General features: G+C 38.5%; 1 protein-coding gene across 8 annotated transcripts in view; it reads right to left on the reverse strand.

The window, feature by feature from the left end:
• Nucleotides 1–1,525: 1,525 nt before the first annotated feature.
• The window catches only part of RAPGEF6 (Rap guanine nucleotide exchange factor 6), a 268,596-nt gene continuing 251,511 nt past the window's right edge, over nt 1,526–18,610 (reverse strand). For 6 of the 8 annotated variants that reach the window (XM_050962513.1, XM_050962511.1, XM_050962515.1 and 3 more), the window contains 4 exons: nt 15,333–15,561; nt 9,841–10,352; nt 6,536–6,847; nt 1,526–4,768 (listed from right to left, as the gene is read on the reverse strand). In XM_050962513.1, the coding sequence (XP_050818470.1) occupies nt 4,743–4,768; nt 6,536–6,847; nt 9,841–10,352; nt 15,333–15,561 (1,079 nt within the window). In that variant the 3' untranslated portion in view covers nt 1,526–4,742. The remainder of the gene's footprint in view (nt 4,769–6,535; nt 6,848–9,840; nt 10,353–15,332; nt 15,562–18,610) is intronic. The other 2 variants (XM_050962518.1, XM_050962516.1) reach the window with 1 other exon arrangement.

Genomic DNA, 18,610 nt, shown 5'->3' on the forward strand with positions numbered 1-18,610 from the left:
TTACCTTCCGCCTCTCGGGGAGCTGGAGTACAGTTGACGGGAGAGTGCTCTCCCATTGATTTAGTGGGTCTTCACCAGACCCGCTAAATCGACACAGCTGCATCGATCGCTGCGGTGCCCATTTAGCCATACGTATAAACAAGCCCTTAGTGGGAAGAACTGAACCTAAGTTAACTTGTGTCATAGCTGGAGGCAAAACTTCTGGTGGCCTGATGTGAGCTGCAGGCCCTTGTCCTACAGCCCCAGCAGCAACATTTTACCACCTCCCAATGCCACAGGAAAGTTGCCTATCAATTTGTGGAAGAGGGGAGAAGTTATGCAGCAGAACAGCAATGAGCTCTGTGTTTCAATCTCAGTTACTCTGCCTGCAGACCCAAGGTTAAGCATTTTGTCAAGAAAATCTGATCAACACTGAAGGTGCTAAATTCCTCCATCCCTCCCTTCCCCAACCAGGCTCCCATTGCTCTATCCTATTTTTATTCCTATTTAAAACAGGAACACTCAATTGCTGTTCCTCACCAGGGCTGAGGGTGATGCCACTTCTCACTTTGCATATTCCTAGGACTGAACTCTGTGTCAATGGAATCCTCTGCTTGGTTACACACTTTTATGATCAAAGAAGGCCAACTTAAAACAATGAATATATGTAGATTGTTTATTGATTCCAACATATTAGTAGATTGGATAATAAACAGTACTTTTAAACATTCTCTTAACCAAAAATATAACAAATATTTACAATCACTCAGTAAAAATACAAAAAGCATACAGAGGCACTGTCTTTCTAAAAGACATAAGTGTAAGAGGTATCAAAAAATAGGAGACACATTGCTTGTTACGGAATACTTTACAATCACTGACTTGTGCAGTACAATTGCTATTGGAATATCATTACATCTGTGCAGTTTTTGTCAATATGCTCATATATTTAGAATGTTATTAATACCAAGCTACACTGCATTCCAGGTATATAAAAATAAAAATAAAACAAAAAAGCACAACATAAGCTAAAGCTGACTTGGGAATTCCAGATGGGTTTTTCTCCCCATTTTTAAATAAAATGTATAAAGCTTTTCTAAAGAGAGAGTATCCCTTTTTTCTAATCTGTTTTTCTGAAGGCAGTCATAAGTATATCTTTTTTAAAAAACTAATTCTAATATTTATATAAAAACTTAAAATGACATTTGCATTGTTGTCTGCAATCACATGATCTGAGAGAGAAAGAATGAAGAAAGACTTTTCAGATTTATCTTTTGCAAGAGAATTATTGATAGAAAGCAGAGCCTTTCTGCAAACGTTGATTACTATAGGCTCAACCTTGGAAGTGCTGGCCAACCTCCATCTCCCATTGACTTCAAAGGGCAAGGATGGCACTCGGCACATCACATAATCATGACCTGTAAGAATTAGAAGGAAGCTATGAATCTCACCCTCCAATCATCTCCCACATAAGAAGCCTCACTGGCCCCAGTGACTCTACTCAGTGAGTTTGGAGTGAGTAAGAAAGTAAGTGTAAGTGTGTATGAGTAAGAAAAGGCCTCATATTCCCACTCTGGTAATGACTGCTGATCATTCAACTCCTCTTATTGTCCAACACTTAAAGTTCGCATATTGCAAATATTTGAAGGAATTCTCCTTTAGTTTACTGAACTGTATTTATGGGACAGGTAAACTAATATAACAGAAGTTCAGTTGTCTAATTTCATTATGTGGAGGCCAGTTAAGTTAAAGGTACTACGATTGGTTGGAAGGTTCTTTCCGAATGATTTGGAAGATTGAGATTTTAATAGCACAATGAAATATCACAATGCAGGCAAAAAAATCAAATCAAATCAAATCCTTCACTCATCACTTATGAGCAAACAAACAATTAGTGAAAGAGCAAGCAACAAAATGTAAATGCAGGAAGAATATTAGTGGGGACATGAATTGCTCAGCAGAAGTTAGGGCTGTGTAAGAGAAAGAACACAAAAGGGATAGAGTGCTATACAGGTAAGTCAGCTCACATTTTTTGGTTCCGTGAGCTACCACTTACATGAAACGTAAAACCCAAATTAAGCAGTCTTAATTCACAATTTTCAAAGCTGAAAAAAGGGATAATGTCTCTTCAAATCTATACAAGACACGCTGCATTTGGCTATCATCCCCGATCAATGTGATCAGCTGAACTAAAAACCAAATGAAGTCACAGCAAGGACAAGCAGAGGCAAGCCACACTGTCCAAGAAGAAGCAGAAAAAGTAGCTCATTTATCAATAGTTTATGCATGATTTATTTACACTAGTTGTACTGTCTAATAGGAAAATATGATTAGCAAGACTTTTACTCACTTTAAAAACAATGTCCTGAAAAGTACTGCTGAACAGATTGATGCTGTTGATGTGCAAACACCAAGTTTAAATGGGTAATCAATATCAAATGGCTGGCTTAATGGATAGCAGATGAGGGCCCCAATCCAGCTCCCATGGGAGTCATTGGGAGTTTTCCCACTGACATCAGTGAAAGCAGTATCAGGCCCTTAGATAGAAAGGAGGTCACCTCAAGAACAAAGACTTAATCCTTTACCTTTGTTCAAAAGGCTGAAATAAACTACAAATCAATATCTGAGGTCACTGAAACCTTAGGACTTAATTTATCTGGCACAAAACACATGATTTTCTGATTAAAATGGTAAGCCTATTGTGCACGCCGCTTAGAAGCTAACAAACAATTACAATTTACTGTGGGATTACTAGAATTTTCAATTTATATCTTGCAAGACATCATTTTAAGGATTAAGAAGTTAACATTATATATGCTGAAAGCAATCATTTTGCCCTAGACCATTTTGACACTTATATTAATCTTGATTCATTAAGGCCTACACAAGTTCATTGTAAACATTAAGGCCTTGACGAAGAAGAAAGTATCCTTTAAGAAACAGCTAATCTGTTTTTCAATATGATTTTTCAGCTATTTACTCCTCAGATGTTCATACCAAAAAATCTAACATATAGTCAATCAACTAATTACGAATTAGGCAGCCTCTCCCCACATTACTGCTCTTGACTGATTTAGGATTTCAGGATACAAGGATCAATACAGAGTACAATCCAGCCACAGGATAATATTAAATCTGGCACACACATGAACATAAGCAAAAGTTTGATCGAACACATTCTCATGTTTGTCAACATCAGTCCCAAGTAGATATGGGTGATGCGCATCAAAGGCTTTGGGTTGTTTTTGGTACTTGTGTCTTTTTCAGAAAATGCTGCATTTGCCCTACACCAGGAAAAAAAATAAAAGAAATTTTAAAACTCCTCATAACGTAATATATAAATTCTTTGAGGCACCTGTAAAATGACAAACATCTATCTAACTTAGTCTGTAAACATCCCCATTAAGATTTACAAGTAAAATGTTAAAACATGGATCCACACATTCATCTCCAATTATAATATTTGATTGGGTTATCCCGTGCTAGAACAAGAAAGAAAATGCAGGTATTTCCAGTTTTACCCCATGAGCTCTGGTTGGCTAAGTAAAATTAAAGCAAGCAACTTAGCTTACCCTAATTGTACAAAAAGAACATGAACCCTGGCTCCATCCAAGCAAAAGCCCCCACTGATTACAACTGGGCCAAGATTTCACTCTAAAACTTGAAACATTCTAATCTAATTCATTGGACGAATGCGGCAGGTTTTCAGAATCATAATACTATATTGTACTATATCTCAAATGTTCACTTTCACAAATATTATTCCATAACGGCTTGTGTTGATATAAAATTTGCATTTATTTACTGTATTATGTGCAATGGCCTATGGTTAAAATGCTATATTAATACATCTTCTATCTACTCCATAATGGGAGTGGTAACAATTTTCCTTTTAAATAATTCCAGTACCTAAAATATTTGAATTTTGGTACAAGTAGAAAAAATGTGGGAGAAGAACTCCAGTTATTTTCCCAGCAGGCTGATAGTTAAAAGACATATTTTTCAGGGTTTTCTAGAGCAGGACCAAGAGATGGCAGTGTTTCATTGCTGTATGCACATTAACTTCCAAATCCTCTATTCTATTTACATTAAGTACACACCCAAAATCCCGGTATTTCTAAAGGAGTTGTTAGGCCTGTCTGTTTCAATAGCACAAAGAATATTAACATGTATCTAAGCTAGTACCCATTTTCTTTGCCAGTGTTCACACTAGCCAACCAGAGCACTCCCAGTACAAATAAAAGACCCCCCCCCATAAACTCCAAATAAATAAATTACTTTTTCAGATACTGCCGCAGCGTCCCCAATTTTGCTTAAGTATGTAAAATAACATTCTTAATTTTAGAATTATAATGGTCATGTGGAAAATATATATCACAGAAATCTACCAAAAGAATTACAAGGTATTATACAGAAGAATGCTTCCAAGTTTTAAGTGGTTCTTGACAATTGGTGGTCCCAATGTACTAAGATTGGTCCTTCTCATCATACTGATTTCAGTTCTCAGGTAGTCTGTACTCCTTGGAAACTGGTATTTATAATCACAGGCATAAATAGTTTTCTTAGGCTGTGGTAGATGACTGTGGTAGAGTGAAGTAAATTAGAGAGATTTATGATCCAGCCAGGTTCATACTGTCCACGACTGAGGCAAATACAACTTTTGAGGTTAGTAGCAGCAAGTTGTCAGCATTAGCTAACAATCATATGGTTCATATTCCCACGTCCCCTGTGATTTGAAGTGGTTTTCATAGATAGCCCAATGGTTAGACTGCTGATACTTGTTCATCTTCTGTAAAAGAAGAAAAACATAGTAAATTGTTACATCAGACATCTTCCATGAACATACAATACATTATTCGATATGTTGACCAAGCCCCACCGTTTACTTCTAGTGATTCTGTGGAGACTGTACTGCCATGTAATGCTTTCAGAATCTAATGACCAGTATGAAATAAATATCCTTATTCAAAAAGTTCCTCTACCATTCTACATGTTTCTTAGCCATTTGATGAAGATAGATGGAAAAACAGATGAAATTGCATATTCTCAAAATATTACTTTGAATGCACTGGAAAATGCATTCCAGTGACTCCAAACCATGCAGAATGGGACAGGGAAGGAGCAATTTTATGAAATGATAAAAGTTATCCAAGCATTTTAAAACTAAAGAGGAAAAATATCTAGAACTGTACAATAAGTTTCATTGCGAACATTTGGAATAAAAATGTTGCTTGGCCTCTTTGTATCATTTTTTTCATCTCATAGCTCATGAGTTGGAATCATGATATACAAGAGTAATATACACTACAGAATGATCTAATATCATGCAATGCAAAAATAGGATTGCCTTATATCACAAAGGCTTTGATTCTAAATGCATGTTGGAATTTCAAGCAAGTCAGTATTATATTCTAATTCAAAAGCTTCAGTTCATTGACAGTGGGGGAAAGGATCGGTAATACTAATGCATAACACATTGGGAGATTGAAAGAATAGCACCAATACATTAGTATGGAGTGATCTTTTACAAATACAGGAACACTTTCTGAAGCATAACCCTTTACATATATATTGTGAAAGCAGCAAGGATTGTTTATGGCAGTATTGACAGTCACTTCAGACAAGGGTGTAGAAGAATTTAGTTTAAGAAGGCATTGTCAGATCAAGTTTGGCTCAAATTTCAAATTTTGTAAAAACAAACTTTTACAAAATCTAAGAGCAACAAAAAAGTTTCCATTAATTTATCTTGTTCCAAAAATGCTTTAAAACATTCTCTTGCAACATTTGCACATGACAACTGCAATGTAAACCAACCAGAAATGGAAGAAAAACTAAAAGTGGAACCACCTTGTTTCCACTGTCCAGACTGAGAGAAATGCAAAAAAGTGAATCATAATTAGGATTTCAAATATTCTGCAAAAATTAATAACGCAAGATGGTATTTTTTTAAATATAATTTTTAACCTGACAGTCCTTTTAAGGCATCAGAATTGAAGAGGAAGATTGTATAGGATCTAGCTCAAGAGTTCTCAAACTTCATTGCTCCGCGACCTCCTTCTGACAACAAAAATTACTACATGGCCGCAGGAGGGGGAACCAAAGCCTGAACCCACCTGAGCCCCTCCACCCTGGGTGGGGATGCCAAAGTTGAAACCCAAGGGCTTCAGCCCCAGGTGGAGGGCCTGTAACCTGAGCCCCATTGCCCATGGCTGACGTCCTTGGGCTTTGGCTTCAGCCCCAGCGACTCCATTAGAACAGGGTCATGACCAACTTTGGGGTCTCGACCCACAGTTTGAGAACCCCTGATTAAGAATATCTTAATTACACTTTTGTAGATCTCACACATTTTGATAAAGAACCCATTCAGTGACATGTGCTTTTTGAAACACAAAGGCACACTCAATTTGAACATAAACATTTTCTTTAAAATCAGTTTACATCTCAAAGAATTACTGAGAACAACTCAAGAACATCATTCTGAGGTAACACTTGGCACAGTACTGAGACTTGATTTACATAGCAGTTCATTTAACATCTATCAAGTTAGTTAACATACCATCCTCTTCACTATCTGCGTCAGCCATATCTGCTAGTTTAGGATGGGACGGTTGCCGTTTATGCCATTGAGGCATCTTCGATGAAATACAGGCCACTGGTTCACTACTGAGAGAAGCTGATGAAAGTCTAGAGAGGTCACTATGTAGCATCTTTGACCTCTGCACTGCCACACTATAGTCTGGAGGCTTTAAGTGTGGGTGATGGGGTGATCCTTCCTTTATGTCCGCTAAAGAAATCCCCATATATCCTGGAGGGGTGGGCGGAGGCTCCCTATACCTATCGTCCTTCTTAGGTGAGGTGACACAGTACACTGGTACAAGAAATAAGCAATGGAAATGTTAATGAAGAAAACAAAGGAAACAAAACATTAAAAAAAAACCTGAAGTGTTACAATGACAAAACAGAAACTGATAACAAAAGGCAAATGCAGAAACACTGGTTATAACAGCAGCAGCAGATTTTATGCTTTTAACTTACATTTTATACTTATTTTGAAAAGTCAGTGTAATAGCAAAATAACTGAACTCATATGGTGAAAAGCCAATTGAAGTTCAATTGAACTATGGTCTCATGTTATTTAAATGCATTGAAATACTCCGATTACAATTACAGTAGTTATAATACTCTGCACTTCTATAGCAACATCCATCACAGGATTTCACAGCGCTCTACAAATATTAATGCAATTATCCTTGTAGTAATCCTGGGAGGTAAATATTCTTCACCTCCATTCTTCAGACTGGGAAACTGAAATTCAAGAAAGGTTAACTGAATTTGTCCAGGGTCACAATTAGTTTGTGGTGGAGTCAGACATAGAAAGCAGACCTCTTGACTTCCAGCCCTGTTCATGAACCAAAAGAGAAGTTCTTTAAACAACTGACTTTATTGTAACAAGATTCTACTACACTTGCTGATATGCAGTATGACACTAGTACATATTCTACACTTATCTATGCTGCAGGAAGAAATCAAAAGCTCTGTATGAAGCTCTCGCTAAGAAGACAGATTGTACATAATATTTTTGGCTTCAGAAACATCCCATGGAAAGTTCCACAGGCTGACTGTGCATTCTGTGAAGAAGTACAGTAATTCTTTTTGTTTGTTTTAAACCTGCTGCCTCTTAATTTCATTGAGTGACCCCTGGGTTCTGTGAAGTATGTCGACTAACTCAAGGTTATAAATAAAATGGCTCTTATCTTTCAAGAAATCAGTATCAAATATGCCTTAACATTTTACTTGAAAAAGATCAGTGATAGTGCTATTCCAACAGCCATGTGTGGGAATCAGGGACCAATTCATGAATTTCAAGAGGAAAGAGGATGTCTTAGATGCAGCAAACATTTCCTGCAGCAAATGGTGTTCAAGCACCTCAAGAGAAATGCCACCAACCAATTAATGAGTTGGGCTCTCTGGCTCAAAAGGAACAGGAAGTCCCAACCAGACATCCTCACTTGCGTGAATGGTGGTTATTAAACAGATAAAAAGGAAAGCGAATATCCCTCCAGCAAGTGCAAGGTGTGAACATCCTCCTCATTTAAGGGAAAAAAAGTACAAACTATCAGATATCTGGCATGTTTTACTCAGATATTTGTAAAGCGCTCTGAAGAAGAAACATTTGAATGCAAAATATTATTACTGTTACTTAAATTTTCTTATTTATTATGTTCCCAAAGGTGCCTCTATCTACGAATATTGACTGTGAGAGAGTGCCAGCCACTGGTAGAGTTGGTTGTAGCACCAATACTGGCATCCACACCGTTACATCTCCATTAATCTTGTAACTTCTCACAAAATAAATCACTTAGAAACCAGGACACTAAGATACCATGTAAGAAAAGGTTCAATACCTCCACTCCCATTCTGCATGTAAAACAATCCTATTAATGAGCATTTTAAAAGCGCATGAGTTCCTTGTGTGAAAAGTGTTTAGATACACTGACTGTTTAATGGCTTTTCATGAGAAATTAAGTACAAGTTCTACTGACTTGATCCTTTGCCTTAAGAGACTCCCTTATTCTGTCCTGTCCCCACTGAAATCTTCTCTTCTTTCAAAAGTCTCATCTCAAACCATCTTCCCACCTCAGAACAGACTAAACAAATGGTGAACTAAAACTAGAATATCTTTGATGTGATGTATATGATGAAGTGTGGATGAAGGGTTTTCAAAATTAAACATCTACTTGTGACCCAAGATCCACATCCACCTATTTTTCCACTTCATTGAATAGGATGCAGTGCACGTTCTGTTGAACTATGTTGCTGAATGCTTCTCAACAATGAATACATACAGTTCAGCAACATGGCTGCATGCAAGGAAAAGTGTGCGATGCGGTACATAAACAGAATTGGAAACAAGAGAGAAAGGAGTAAGAAATAGGGTGACCAGATGTCCCGATTTTATAGGGACAGTCCTGATTTTTGGGTCTTTTTCTTATATAGACTCCTATTAACAACCCCCCTCCCCATCACGATTTTTCACATTTGCTGTCTGGTCACCCTAGTAAGAGATAAACAGACTGCATTGAGTGGCTCACATGCCAGAATGTCAGTGCTGATGAAGAGTGCACTAGTAGTTAGGATATGTTACTAGGCTAGGGCAGGGTGTGTATGCACGTGAAAGAGCATGTGCACATTAATAAAATATGCCTTTGGAAGGCATATTTTATGTGAGGAGAAAGAGTGCTTCTCTCCAGTAGTATACAAACGTCAGTTGGCTAAGCAATCTAACAGCAGGCAGTGCAACATGATGCTATGAAGAGAATCTGCAAAGCTTCCGGGCTCCCTGTGAGAGAAGTGTTATGGACACAGTGTGCTCAGTCTCTTTACATCACTAGTCAACCTCCTCCCTTACTGGTTGCTGGAAGGAGCAGTGTCAGTGGATTCTCACAGGAGGCATATCCAGACCTCCTTGGCAGAGGAAAATGTGCAGCAATAAGGGTTGTGTGGGATAGAAGCAAAAGAGGGGGGTTAAAAAAGGTGGTCCCAAAAGGAGTCTCAAGAAATAAAGGAACACTGAGAGCATACGCAGAAATGCCTGACACTTCCCTGAACATGGGCCTCCTGCATTTCCATAAGGCTGTAAGGAAGCATGTTGCTTTATTCTTTTAATTTTCCTAGTTTAAAAGAAAAAAAAAAGTTGGTTTGAAAACACACTGTCTGGGTACTACTTTGATTAAAGCCACATGTAAAACTGGATTTAATATGCAACCCAGCCCCCAGATCTGCTGATGTAATTTCTTAACAACTTAATATTAAAATGCAAAACAGATGTGGAAGCTTCCATAGGTTTTTGGCTTGGCTTACCTATCAGGCCTTTTTCTGTACTTGAAGTAACAGTTTTATAATTTGCATCAGTGGCTGGCTTAGAGTCCAAAACCTCAGTCTGCTCCGCTGTGGAGTGCTCCAGCCCTCTCCGTTTAATTGTCCCATAGTTTGTTTCATACGTGTCTGACAGAGAGCTCGACGAGGCCCAGCTTTGCCGAGATTGATCATGTTCTGTGCTGGCTTTTGACTGTCGGTTATTTTTGGAAAAGGCTTCAGAATACAAATAAGTCTCTTCAGAGCAACAGTTTGTGGGTTCTACTTCAGCAATGGGTCCATCTAGATGAGTGTGGCGGTAAGCACTCAAAAGATCCCAACTTTTCTGGTTCTGGATATTCTGAAAATTATCATGAGAACTACTTGAACATGAAGTCCAGCTTCCACGGCCACTGTCTGCAGCTTCTATTGTGATATGTTCGTGGGAGATCTCCTCATTACTCATGGAAGACGTGACAGCCAACCCTCTGATTATAGCAGGTCTAGTTAGTGACCAACTAAATTTGAAGACAAAATAAATTAGGAAGATAAAACACAAGTTTGTAGAGAAATAACTAGGACTGTCAAGCAATTAAAAAAATTAATTGTGCAATTAAATGCACTGTTAAACAAAAAATACTATTTATTTAAATATTTTGGATGTTTTCTACATTTTCAAATATATTTATTTCAATTACAGCACAGAATAAAAGTGTACAGTGCTCACTGTATATTTTATACGTATTTGCACCGTAAAAAAACAAAAGGAACAGTATTTTTCAGTTCACCTAATATAAGTACTATAGTAGTGCAATCTCTTTATCATGAAGGTTGAACTTCCAAATGTAGAATTAATGTACCAAAAATGCATTCAAAAATAAAAAGGTAAAATTTTAGCGCCTGCAAGTCCACTCAGTCCTACTTCTTCTTCAGCCAATCACTCAGACAAACAAGTTTGTTTACATTTGCAGGAGACAATGCTGCCTGCTTCTTGTTTACAATGTCACCTGAAAATGAGAACAGGCGTTCGCATGGCACTGTTGTAGCCGGCATCTCAAGATATTTACGTGCCAGATGTGCTAAAGAGTCATATGTCCCTTCATGCTTTAACCACCATTCCAGGGACATGCGTCCATGCTGATGATGGGTTCTGCTCAATAACAACCCAAAACAGTGAGGACTGACATGTTCATTTTCATTAACTGAGTCAGATGCCACCATCTGGTGGAATCTTCATCCTTAGAAGTTTTCAAGGCCCAGCTTGACAAAGCCTTGGCTGGGATGATTCAGTTGGTGTTGGTCCTGCTTTGAGCAGAGGATTGGACTAGATGCTCTCCTGAGGTCTCTTCCAAACCTAATATTCTATTATTCTATTCTATGATTCAATAGAAGATTGTTTTCTTTTTTGGTGGGTCAGATTCTGGAGTTTCTGCACTGGAGTGTTGCTCTTTTACGACTTCCGAAAGCATGTCCAACACTTCATCTCTCTCAGATTTTGGAATGCACTTCAGATTTTTAAGCCTTGGGTTGAGTGCTGTAGCTATCTTTAGAAATCTTACATTGGTACCGTCTTTGCATTTTGTCAAATCTGCAGTGAAAGTGTTCTTAAAATGAACATGTGCTGGGTCATCATCTGAGACTGCTAGAACATGAAATATATGGCAGAATGCGGGTAAAACAGAGCAGGGGATGTACAATTCTCCCCTAAAGAGTTCAGTCACAAATTTAATTAATGGATTATTTTTTCAATGAGTGTCATCAGCATTCCTCTGGAATGGTGGCCGAAGCATGAGGGGCCATATGAATGTTTAGCATATCTGACATGTAAATACCTTGTAATGTAGGCTACAAAAGTGCCATGCAAATGAATGGTCTCACTTTCTGATGACATTGTAAATTAAGAGGGCAGCATGTAAATGTAAACAAACTTGTCTGTCTTAGCAATTGGCTGAATAAGAAGTAGGACTGAGTGGACTTGTAGGCTCTAAAGTTTTACAGTGTTGTGTTTTGTGTTTTTGAGTGCAGTTATATAACAAAAAAAATTCTAAATTTGTAAGTTACACTTTCATGACAAAGAGAGTGCACTACCGTACTTGTATGACGTGAATTGAAAAATAAAATTTCTTGTTTATCATTTTTACAGTGCAAATATTTGTCATAAAAATAATATACACTTTGTATTCTGTATTTTAATTGAAAGCAATACATATGAAAACATAGAAAAACATCCAAAATATTTTATAAATTTCACTTGGTATTTTATTGTTTAACAGTGCGATTAAATCTGTGATTACTTTTTTTGAATTAATCATGTGAGTTAACTGCGATTGACAGCCCTAAAAATAACATTTACCCCCCAAAGTAAAAATACATTCAAATAAAATAAAAAATAAAATGCATCTTTCATAAACAAAACCAGATTTTTTTATGTTGCAGAAATGCAGAAAAAACCCACATATTGAAATTGATCTGTTATAGACATTTGTTTGTATGCAGTGACTACAATAGAAGTTATTTAAGATAAAAAGTATTACAAGGCTGTAGATCCCTAATGTGTGTGATAAAGTTGGAAAATGGCTACATTATTTCTCATGAATATTATGTGCGACTTGGTTTCCCTGCTCAATTTTGTATTGCTATCTTCCTGAACTCAACTCAGACTGCAGCTAGGAGTTGACCTAGACAAGAAACAAAACAAGAACTGAGCCCACATCTATACGTACAGTGCTGAAGCGGCGCAGCTGCACCGGCGCAGCTACGCTTCTGCAGTGTGTCTGGTGAAGATGCTCTATGCTGATGGGGGAGAACTCTCCCATTGGCATAATAAAACCACCTCTGTGAGGGGCAGAAGCGATGTCGGTGGGAGAAGCTCTCCCGCCGACATAGTGCTGTGCACACAAGTGTTTATGTCGGTGTAACTTATGTCGCTCAGGGAGGGTGGAATATTCAGATCCCGGAGCAACGTAAGTTTTGCTGACATAAGCTGTAGTGTAGACATAGTTTCGGACAATTTCAGGTGTACACCTTCAGAGCAGCTAAGAAATCAGTTAGACCATTACTGAGAGATGCTACTTCGAGGTACTGGGAAAAAAAACCTGTTACCTTTGCTAAAGGCCGAGATCCTAAAAAAATCAAAAAGACACTGAATGGTTTAAAAGGTGCCCCTGGCAGAAAGGGAGGAAGGAAGTGGTCAGCCCCACAGTATGCTGACACACAGACAGAGACAGAGGGAATATGCTGTAAGCTGACCACCCAACTCCAAGAGATGGAAGCAGCCAGACCCACTTAAGCTATGGAAAGAGAGGTTAAGCTTAGGTAAGGAAATATGCATGTAGGTTTCTTATTATATATCCACTTCTCTAAGGCCTGGTCCACACTACGGGGGGAAATCGATCTTAGATACACAACTTCAGCTACGTGAATAACGTAGCTGAAGTCGAATATCTAAGATCGGATTACTCACCCGTCCTCACCGCGCGGGATCGATGTTCGCGGCTCTCCCTGTCGATTCCGCAACTCCGTTGGGGTTGATGGAGTTCCGGAATCGATATAAGCGCGCTCGGGGATCGATATATCGCGTCTAGATGAGACGCGATATATCGATCCCCGAGCAATCTATTTTAACCCGCCGATACGGCGGGTAGTCTGGACGTAGCCGTAGTGTTGTGTACCTTTTGACAAAATCAATCATACTTTGTTTTGAAGAAGCTGTTTCTGTATCACTGAAAACATATGTTATGGGCTCCCAGCCTAACATAACATGGCTGGCAAGCAGGAGTGTACCTTGGAGACCCCGTTGGAGCGTGGTCGGATTGCAGGATCTTACCCTAAAAAGAAGTGGAGGCATAAGCCTTGTACTTGAAAGGAGAGCACTCTGGGCTGCAAAGGGGCCTCAGGGGCAGCCTACTCAGAGACTGTGACTAAGTGGCTTAGGCATTTGTAGAGAGGATTTTAAATGGCAGAAATACTAAGATTCAAAAGGAAGCTACTTAGCACCTATTTATTTAAATGAGAAATTGTATTAATGCTGTCAGTGCATGATTAAACTTGGTTTTATATGGATCCAGAATACAGAAAGGATGCTTGCTAATCACCATTCAAAACTTTTCTGAGCAGCTCTGGATCGTGCTACAAACGAATATCAAGGATAATATATAAAATTCATCATTTACAGTATATTGACATGTTATGGAATCTAGGAACACATGTCAGAATCATGTTAAAAGCATTTTTTATTCCCTTGCCTTTCTATCTTTTGAACTCTATCAAAAAAAATTTATTTCAAAAAAAAAATTATGGAAACTAAAACATAGCAATAATTCAGAGTTCAGAGGATTTGATTTTAAACTATAAACACATTGGGGTCTGCAGTAAATAAATGTCAGTATCTCTGATTAAATTGGAAGGTGCTGTACTTTCTAGAAAAAAATTATTTTAGTTTATAAAGTACACCTTAAAATAGGTCTATTATTTCCAATTTTATCACACCGGAAAAACTGGGATTGGTAAATATTCAGAAGTTTTATGATCTTAGCAATGCTCTCTCTCTCCAATAGTCTCGTTGATAAGGAGAAAGCACTACAAAATACTGATTATTCTTTCTCACATTATTTTTGGGTTTCACAGCTGCACAAGTAGACACAGCTCCTCATAGTATTCAACAATGAAAAGCGTGTATTATTTTTTCATAAGAAAAACTCATTCACTTCTCTCCATGGGCAGATCTTTGCCAGTGTGGCATATCAAGCATTAATATGACTCCTTAAAAACTGACCACTAGCTCAGCCCTGGTATTTGATATTTCAATTGTAAAGAGAATCTCCCTCCCTGAATAAAATACATTGTGGTTGAAAAGACAGCATTTGATCCCAAGAGTTACTGAGCCACTTGGTTTCAACAGAAGTTGTCAAGGCCCAGCACATCACAGGATCAAGCTCAACATTGTTTAGATATACATGGCATCTTTGAATGAGCTACTGGTGGCAGCCATCTTACAAAGAAGGCAACGAAATGTCTGGTATGGGAACCTTAGAAGGCAAAAGATGATTTACTAGTTTCTAATCAGCCTCAACAATCATAAAAACAACTTACAAAATGTTTGGGTTACATATTAAACATTAAACTATTGATGTGACAGGTATTACTAATTACCAGCGATAACTGCTAGCATGCTGTTCTCATTCAGCTGCCTTCCTCAGCACTGTACAGGAGGGAATTTGTTAAATATCATTCAAGCGCTCAGCGTATTTGCATTTTCCTGCAAGAGACATTATCCAAAACCTGCTGATGCAGAGAAGCTCTTGTCTGTCTAAATTATACTGCAAACTCCTTGTACGAAAATGCCTTTCCCTACGTTTTAAAGCAGCTAGCACACTGATTGCTGTCAACAAGTTAATAATAATAATTACAGCATGACCCTTAACTGTGTCTTGCCTAAAGTGTTTCACTCCTTTTCCTTACATCAGTCAGCCAAGTACCACAGCACAAACACTTCTCACCCAGTGGTAGGCTGGCTATACTCAGCCGATGGTTGAGGAACATCTTTTCTTTCTACTCCTCCTGCTGAATCCATCACAATAAGAGACTGAGGCAAACATCTCTCATCCTGCAGGGCTGCAGACATTGAGTCAGCAGAGCAGTTACTCACGATGCTAGACCGCGATGAGATCTCACTGTGGCTGGAGTCTGAGAAGTTATCAGATTTAGTGGATGGTATGAGGGCATAGCCTAAATGAGATAAGACATGCAGGAAATAGGAAAAACATCAAAAAGAGAAGGTGAAGTCTATTTATTCACCACCACATTAAAGCACTAAAAATATTTCAGTGAGGCTATTCAGAAAGATCCTTCTCCCTCACGCCTATTTCTCTGTTGGTTTTATGCAACTACCCTTCATAACAGGAATCAGGATTTATCAGTACAACATGCAAATACCAAAATCAGCTGGTACTTACAGCCAAGACCCACTTAAACCAAGAGGTTAACTTAACATTACATATAATCATGGGGCAATTTGCTGCCGTTGCTGAATACCAGGTTGTTGTGCCAGGTTAGTTCAATGCTACAACCACTCAGCCACAAGCGTAGAACAACCTTAACTAGTGAAATAATGTATTTTCCCCAATCTTCCTGTACTACCTACTGTGTGTGAAATTCAACAGAAAATGAGGAGTGTCTCCACTGCAAGCAAAGGCATGTCTGTAGAACAGCTTTAATCTACCTAGTATAGGCAATAATAGTAGTTTAGACATAAGAACAGGATTCGCAAAACACCAGATGTGGTGGCAGGCTTCAGAACGGGCTAGCAACCAGAGTACATGTTAAATTAAAGCTAGTACAGGTATGCCTACCCATTAGAAATCATGCCCCCACTTGAAAGTGCAGACATGTGGTGTAATGAGGGTATGCTGATCATTGCCAAAATTGACAAACACTGAAGGATAAGACATATGCTCCATCTCACTTTTCTTATTTACCTCATTATGAATCAAGAAACTCAAGTGGGCAGCTCACAAGTATGAGAGGTAGAAATTTTACAGCAGCTGGACCTGCGCTGTGTAATGCACTCCCATGGTAAGCTCACCACTTTCAGAACAAAATGTACAACTTATTTTTTTCTACTTGGGCCACTCTTAACATGTTCTTTTTTCTCTCTCACACACACATACATAAATAATACAACCCCTATAAACCAACCAAGTCTTTTCTTCTATAGCCTGGGAGGGAAGAGAAGAGATTAATAGCTCTGGGGGAGATTTTTTTTTTTAGGCTTTCACCTCCCCCCCAACCCCGTATGTCTATTCTGTCAACTTCTTGTATCCTGTTGGACACCTAAACCACCCAGCTCTCTGGGGCAGGGACTTGTCCTCTGCTGTTTGTCTGTGCAGCACCTAGAACAATGATGCCCTGAGCCTTGATTTGGGTTCCTAGATGCTAATACAAACAAATTTAAAGAATAGTAACCAAAGTAAATGTAATCAGAAATCGTTATATTTCTTTTTCAGCTAATTTTGTTTGTTGTTTGTAGATTTTAATTCTACCTCAGGCCTTGACAAGTTAGGAGGAATATTCACAGCTGCATTCAGTGCAGAAATCTAATTCACTACCCACTCTGCACTGCTGTGGAAACCAAGTGGCAGCATGGAAGGTTGTCAAGTTAGAAAAATCCCATATGATTTAAGGAGCATCAAATTGCTCTTTTCAAGAGGCAACAGAACATTCCTTTCTTGTCAAATGTGATTGGACTTCAAACAAGTTTTTAACCCTAATCTTTCACCTTTATATTTATTTTATATAAATATAAAAACCTCTGTCAAGCAGCTAAGATACTGCCTTGTATTTTAATACAAGGGTTGCTACAGTTACAAATGTTTTTTCATGTGATTTTATACAGTAACTGAAAGTCAGCTTTACCAGTTCAGTGCCAGAGTACTGTTATAGAATCATAGAATATCAGGGTTGGAAGGGACCTCAGGAGGTCATCTAGTCCAAACCCCTGCTCAAAGCAGGATCAATCCCAAGACAGATTTTTGCCCCAGATCCCTAAATGGCCCCCTTAAGGATTGAACTCACTATCCTGAGTTTAGCAGGCCAATCCTCAAACCACTGAGCTATCCCTCTCCCCATATGTGAAATGTGGATTAAAAAAATTATCCTGATCTTGGATCACAGAGACGAGGCACTTTGCTCCTGAAGACCTGTGTCTGTGGATCCCTACTGAATCAACTAGTCTCATAAAAGAGTTTCCTGATAGCTTTAGGTGAGACAATGTTTATGTTAATGACACCGTCAACCACAGACAGCGGGTACCAGTATAAGAGTTTAAAAAGCGCAGCCATCAGAATGATTGCACATTTATGTCTGTGGTCTCCTCCATGGCAGATATTTTTAAGTGCTTACATATGCTGAGGCTGATTTATGGGATACATAACAATATTCATCCCTAAATAGCATAGTCCAAGATATGGTAAGAGTTGCACAAATCACCTGTAACATCTAGATTCAAATGTGAGCTCCTTATTTGTTTTTAAATTTAACACACATCACCCTTTCAAAAACAGCTCAGGGAACATATCTATTTTAGGTGAATGGGCTCTAACTTTTTAGCTTCTGAACTCTGGTGAAAACAGGGGTAAATGGACATATAAATACTCAATTTTTTACTCTAATGCTAATTTTCAGTTTAAGTTAGTGATCCTCAAGTGCAAGTTGGACGTCATCGGTGTGTCATGGGAGCCCCATAAAGCTTTTGGCAATCAATGCTGGAAGCTGGAGTGTAGCCTAATGCTTCTCCATGGAAGTGCCTAACAAACATGCTGAGAGTAAAATGACTGGGATGGTGTTTCAATCACAGCAGGCACTACAGCTGAACTAGCACAGTGAAGGACTGGTAGTAATTCCGTATCGTTATCTGCCAGCCTGAACTGCAGTAGAAAGGGAAAATGGAGAGAAAGATTCAAAAGGGGTGGGGGAGTGGGAGGGAAGAAGAGGGATGGATTGAGACAAATTGGGAGGAGGAAGAGGAAAGACAATAGAGTGCTCCATATCATTCCTCCCTAGCTTTGGTAACATGCATAATTTTCACACTGAGGTTTATGTGGGCTACCAAAATTAAGAGATGGACTACCAAAAGGTGTCATTTGCCATGTTACAAAATTGTCGTTTCTAGTAAATTTGTCTAACATTGAGTTCTGGGACTGTGCTATAGCTCATTGAATCAGATTCAGACCTGAAGTCAATTACACCAGCTTTCATTAGGCCTCTGTTTGCTTCCTTT

Source organism: Gopherus flavomarginatus, chromosome 7 (genome assembly GCF_025201925.1).
Source record: "Gopherus flavomarginatus isolate rGopFla2 chromosome 7, rGopFla2.mat.asm, whole genome shotgun sequence".
Classification (NCBI taxonomy): domain Eukaryota; kingdom Metazoa; phylum Chordata; order Testudines; family Testudinidae; genus Gopherus; species Gopherus flavomarginatus.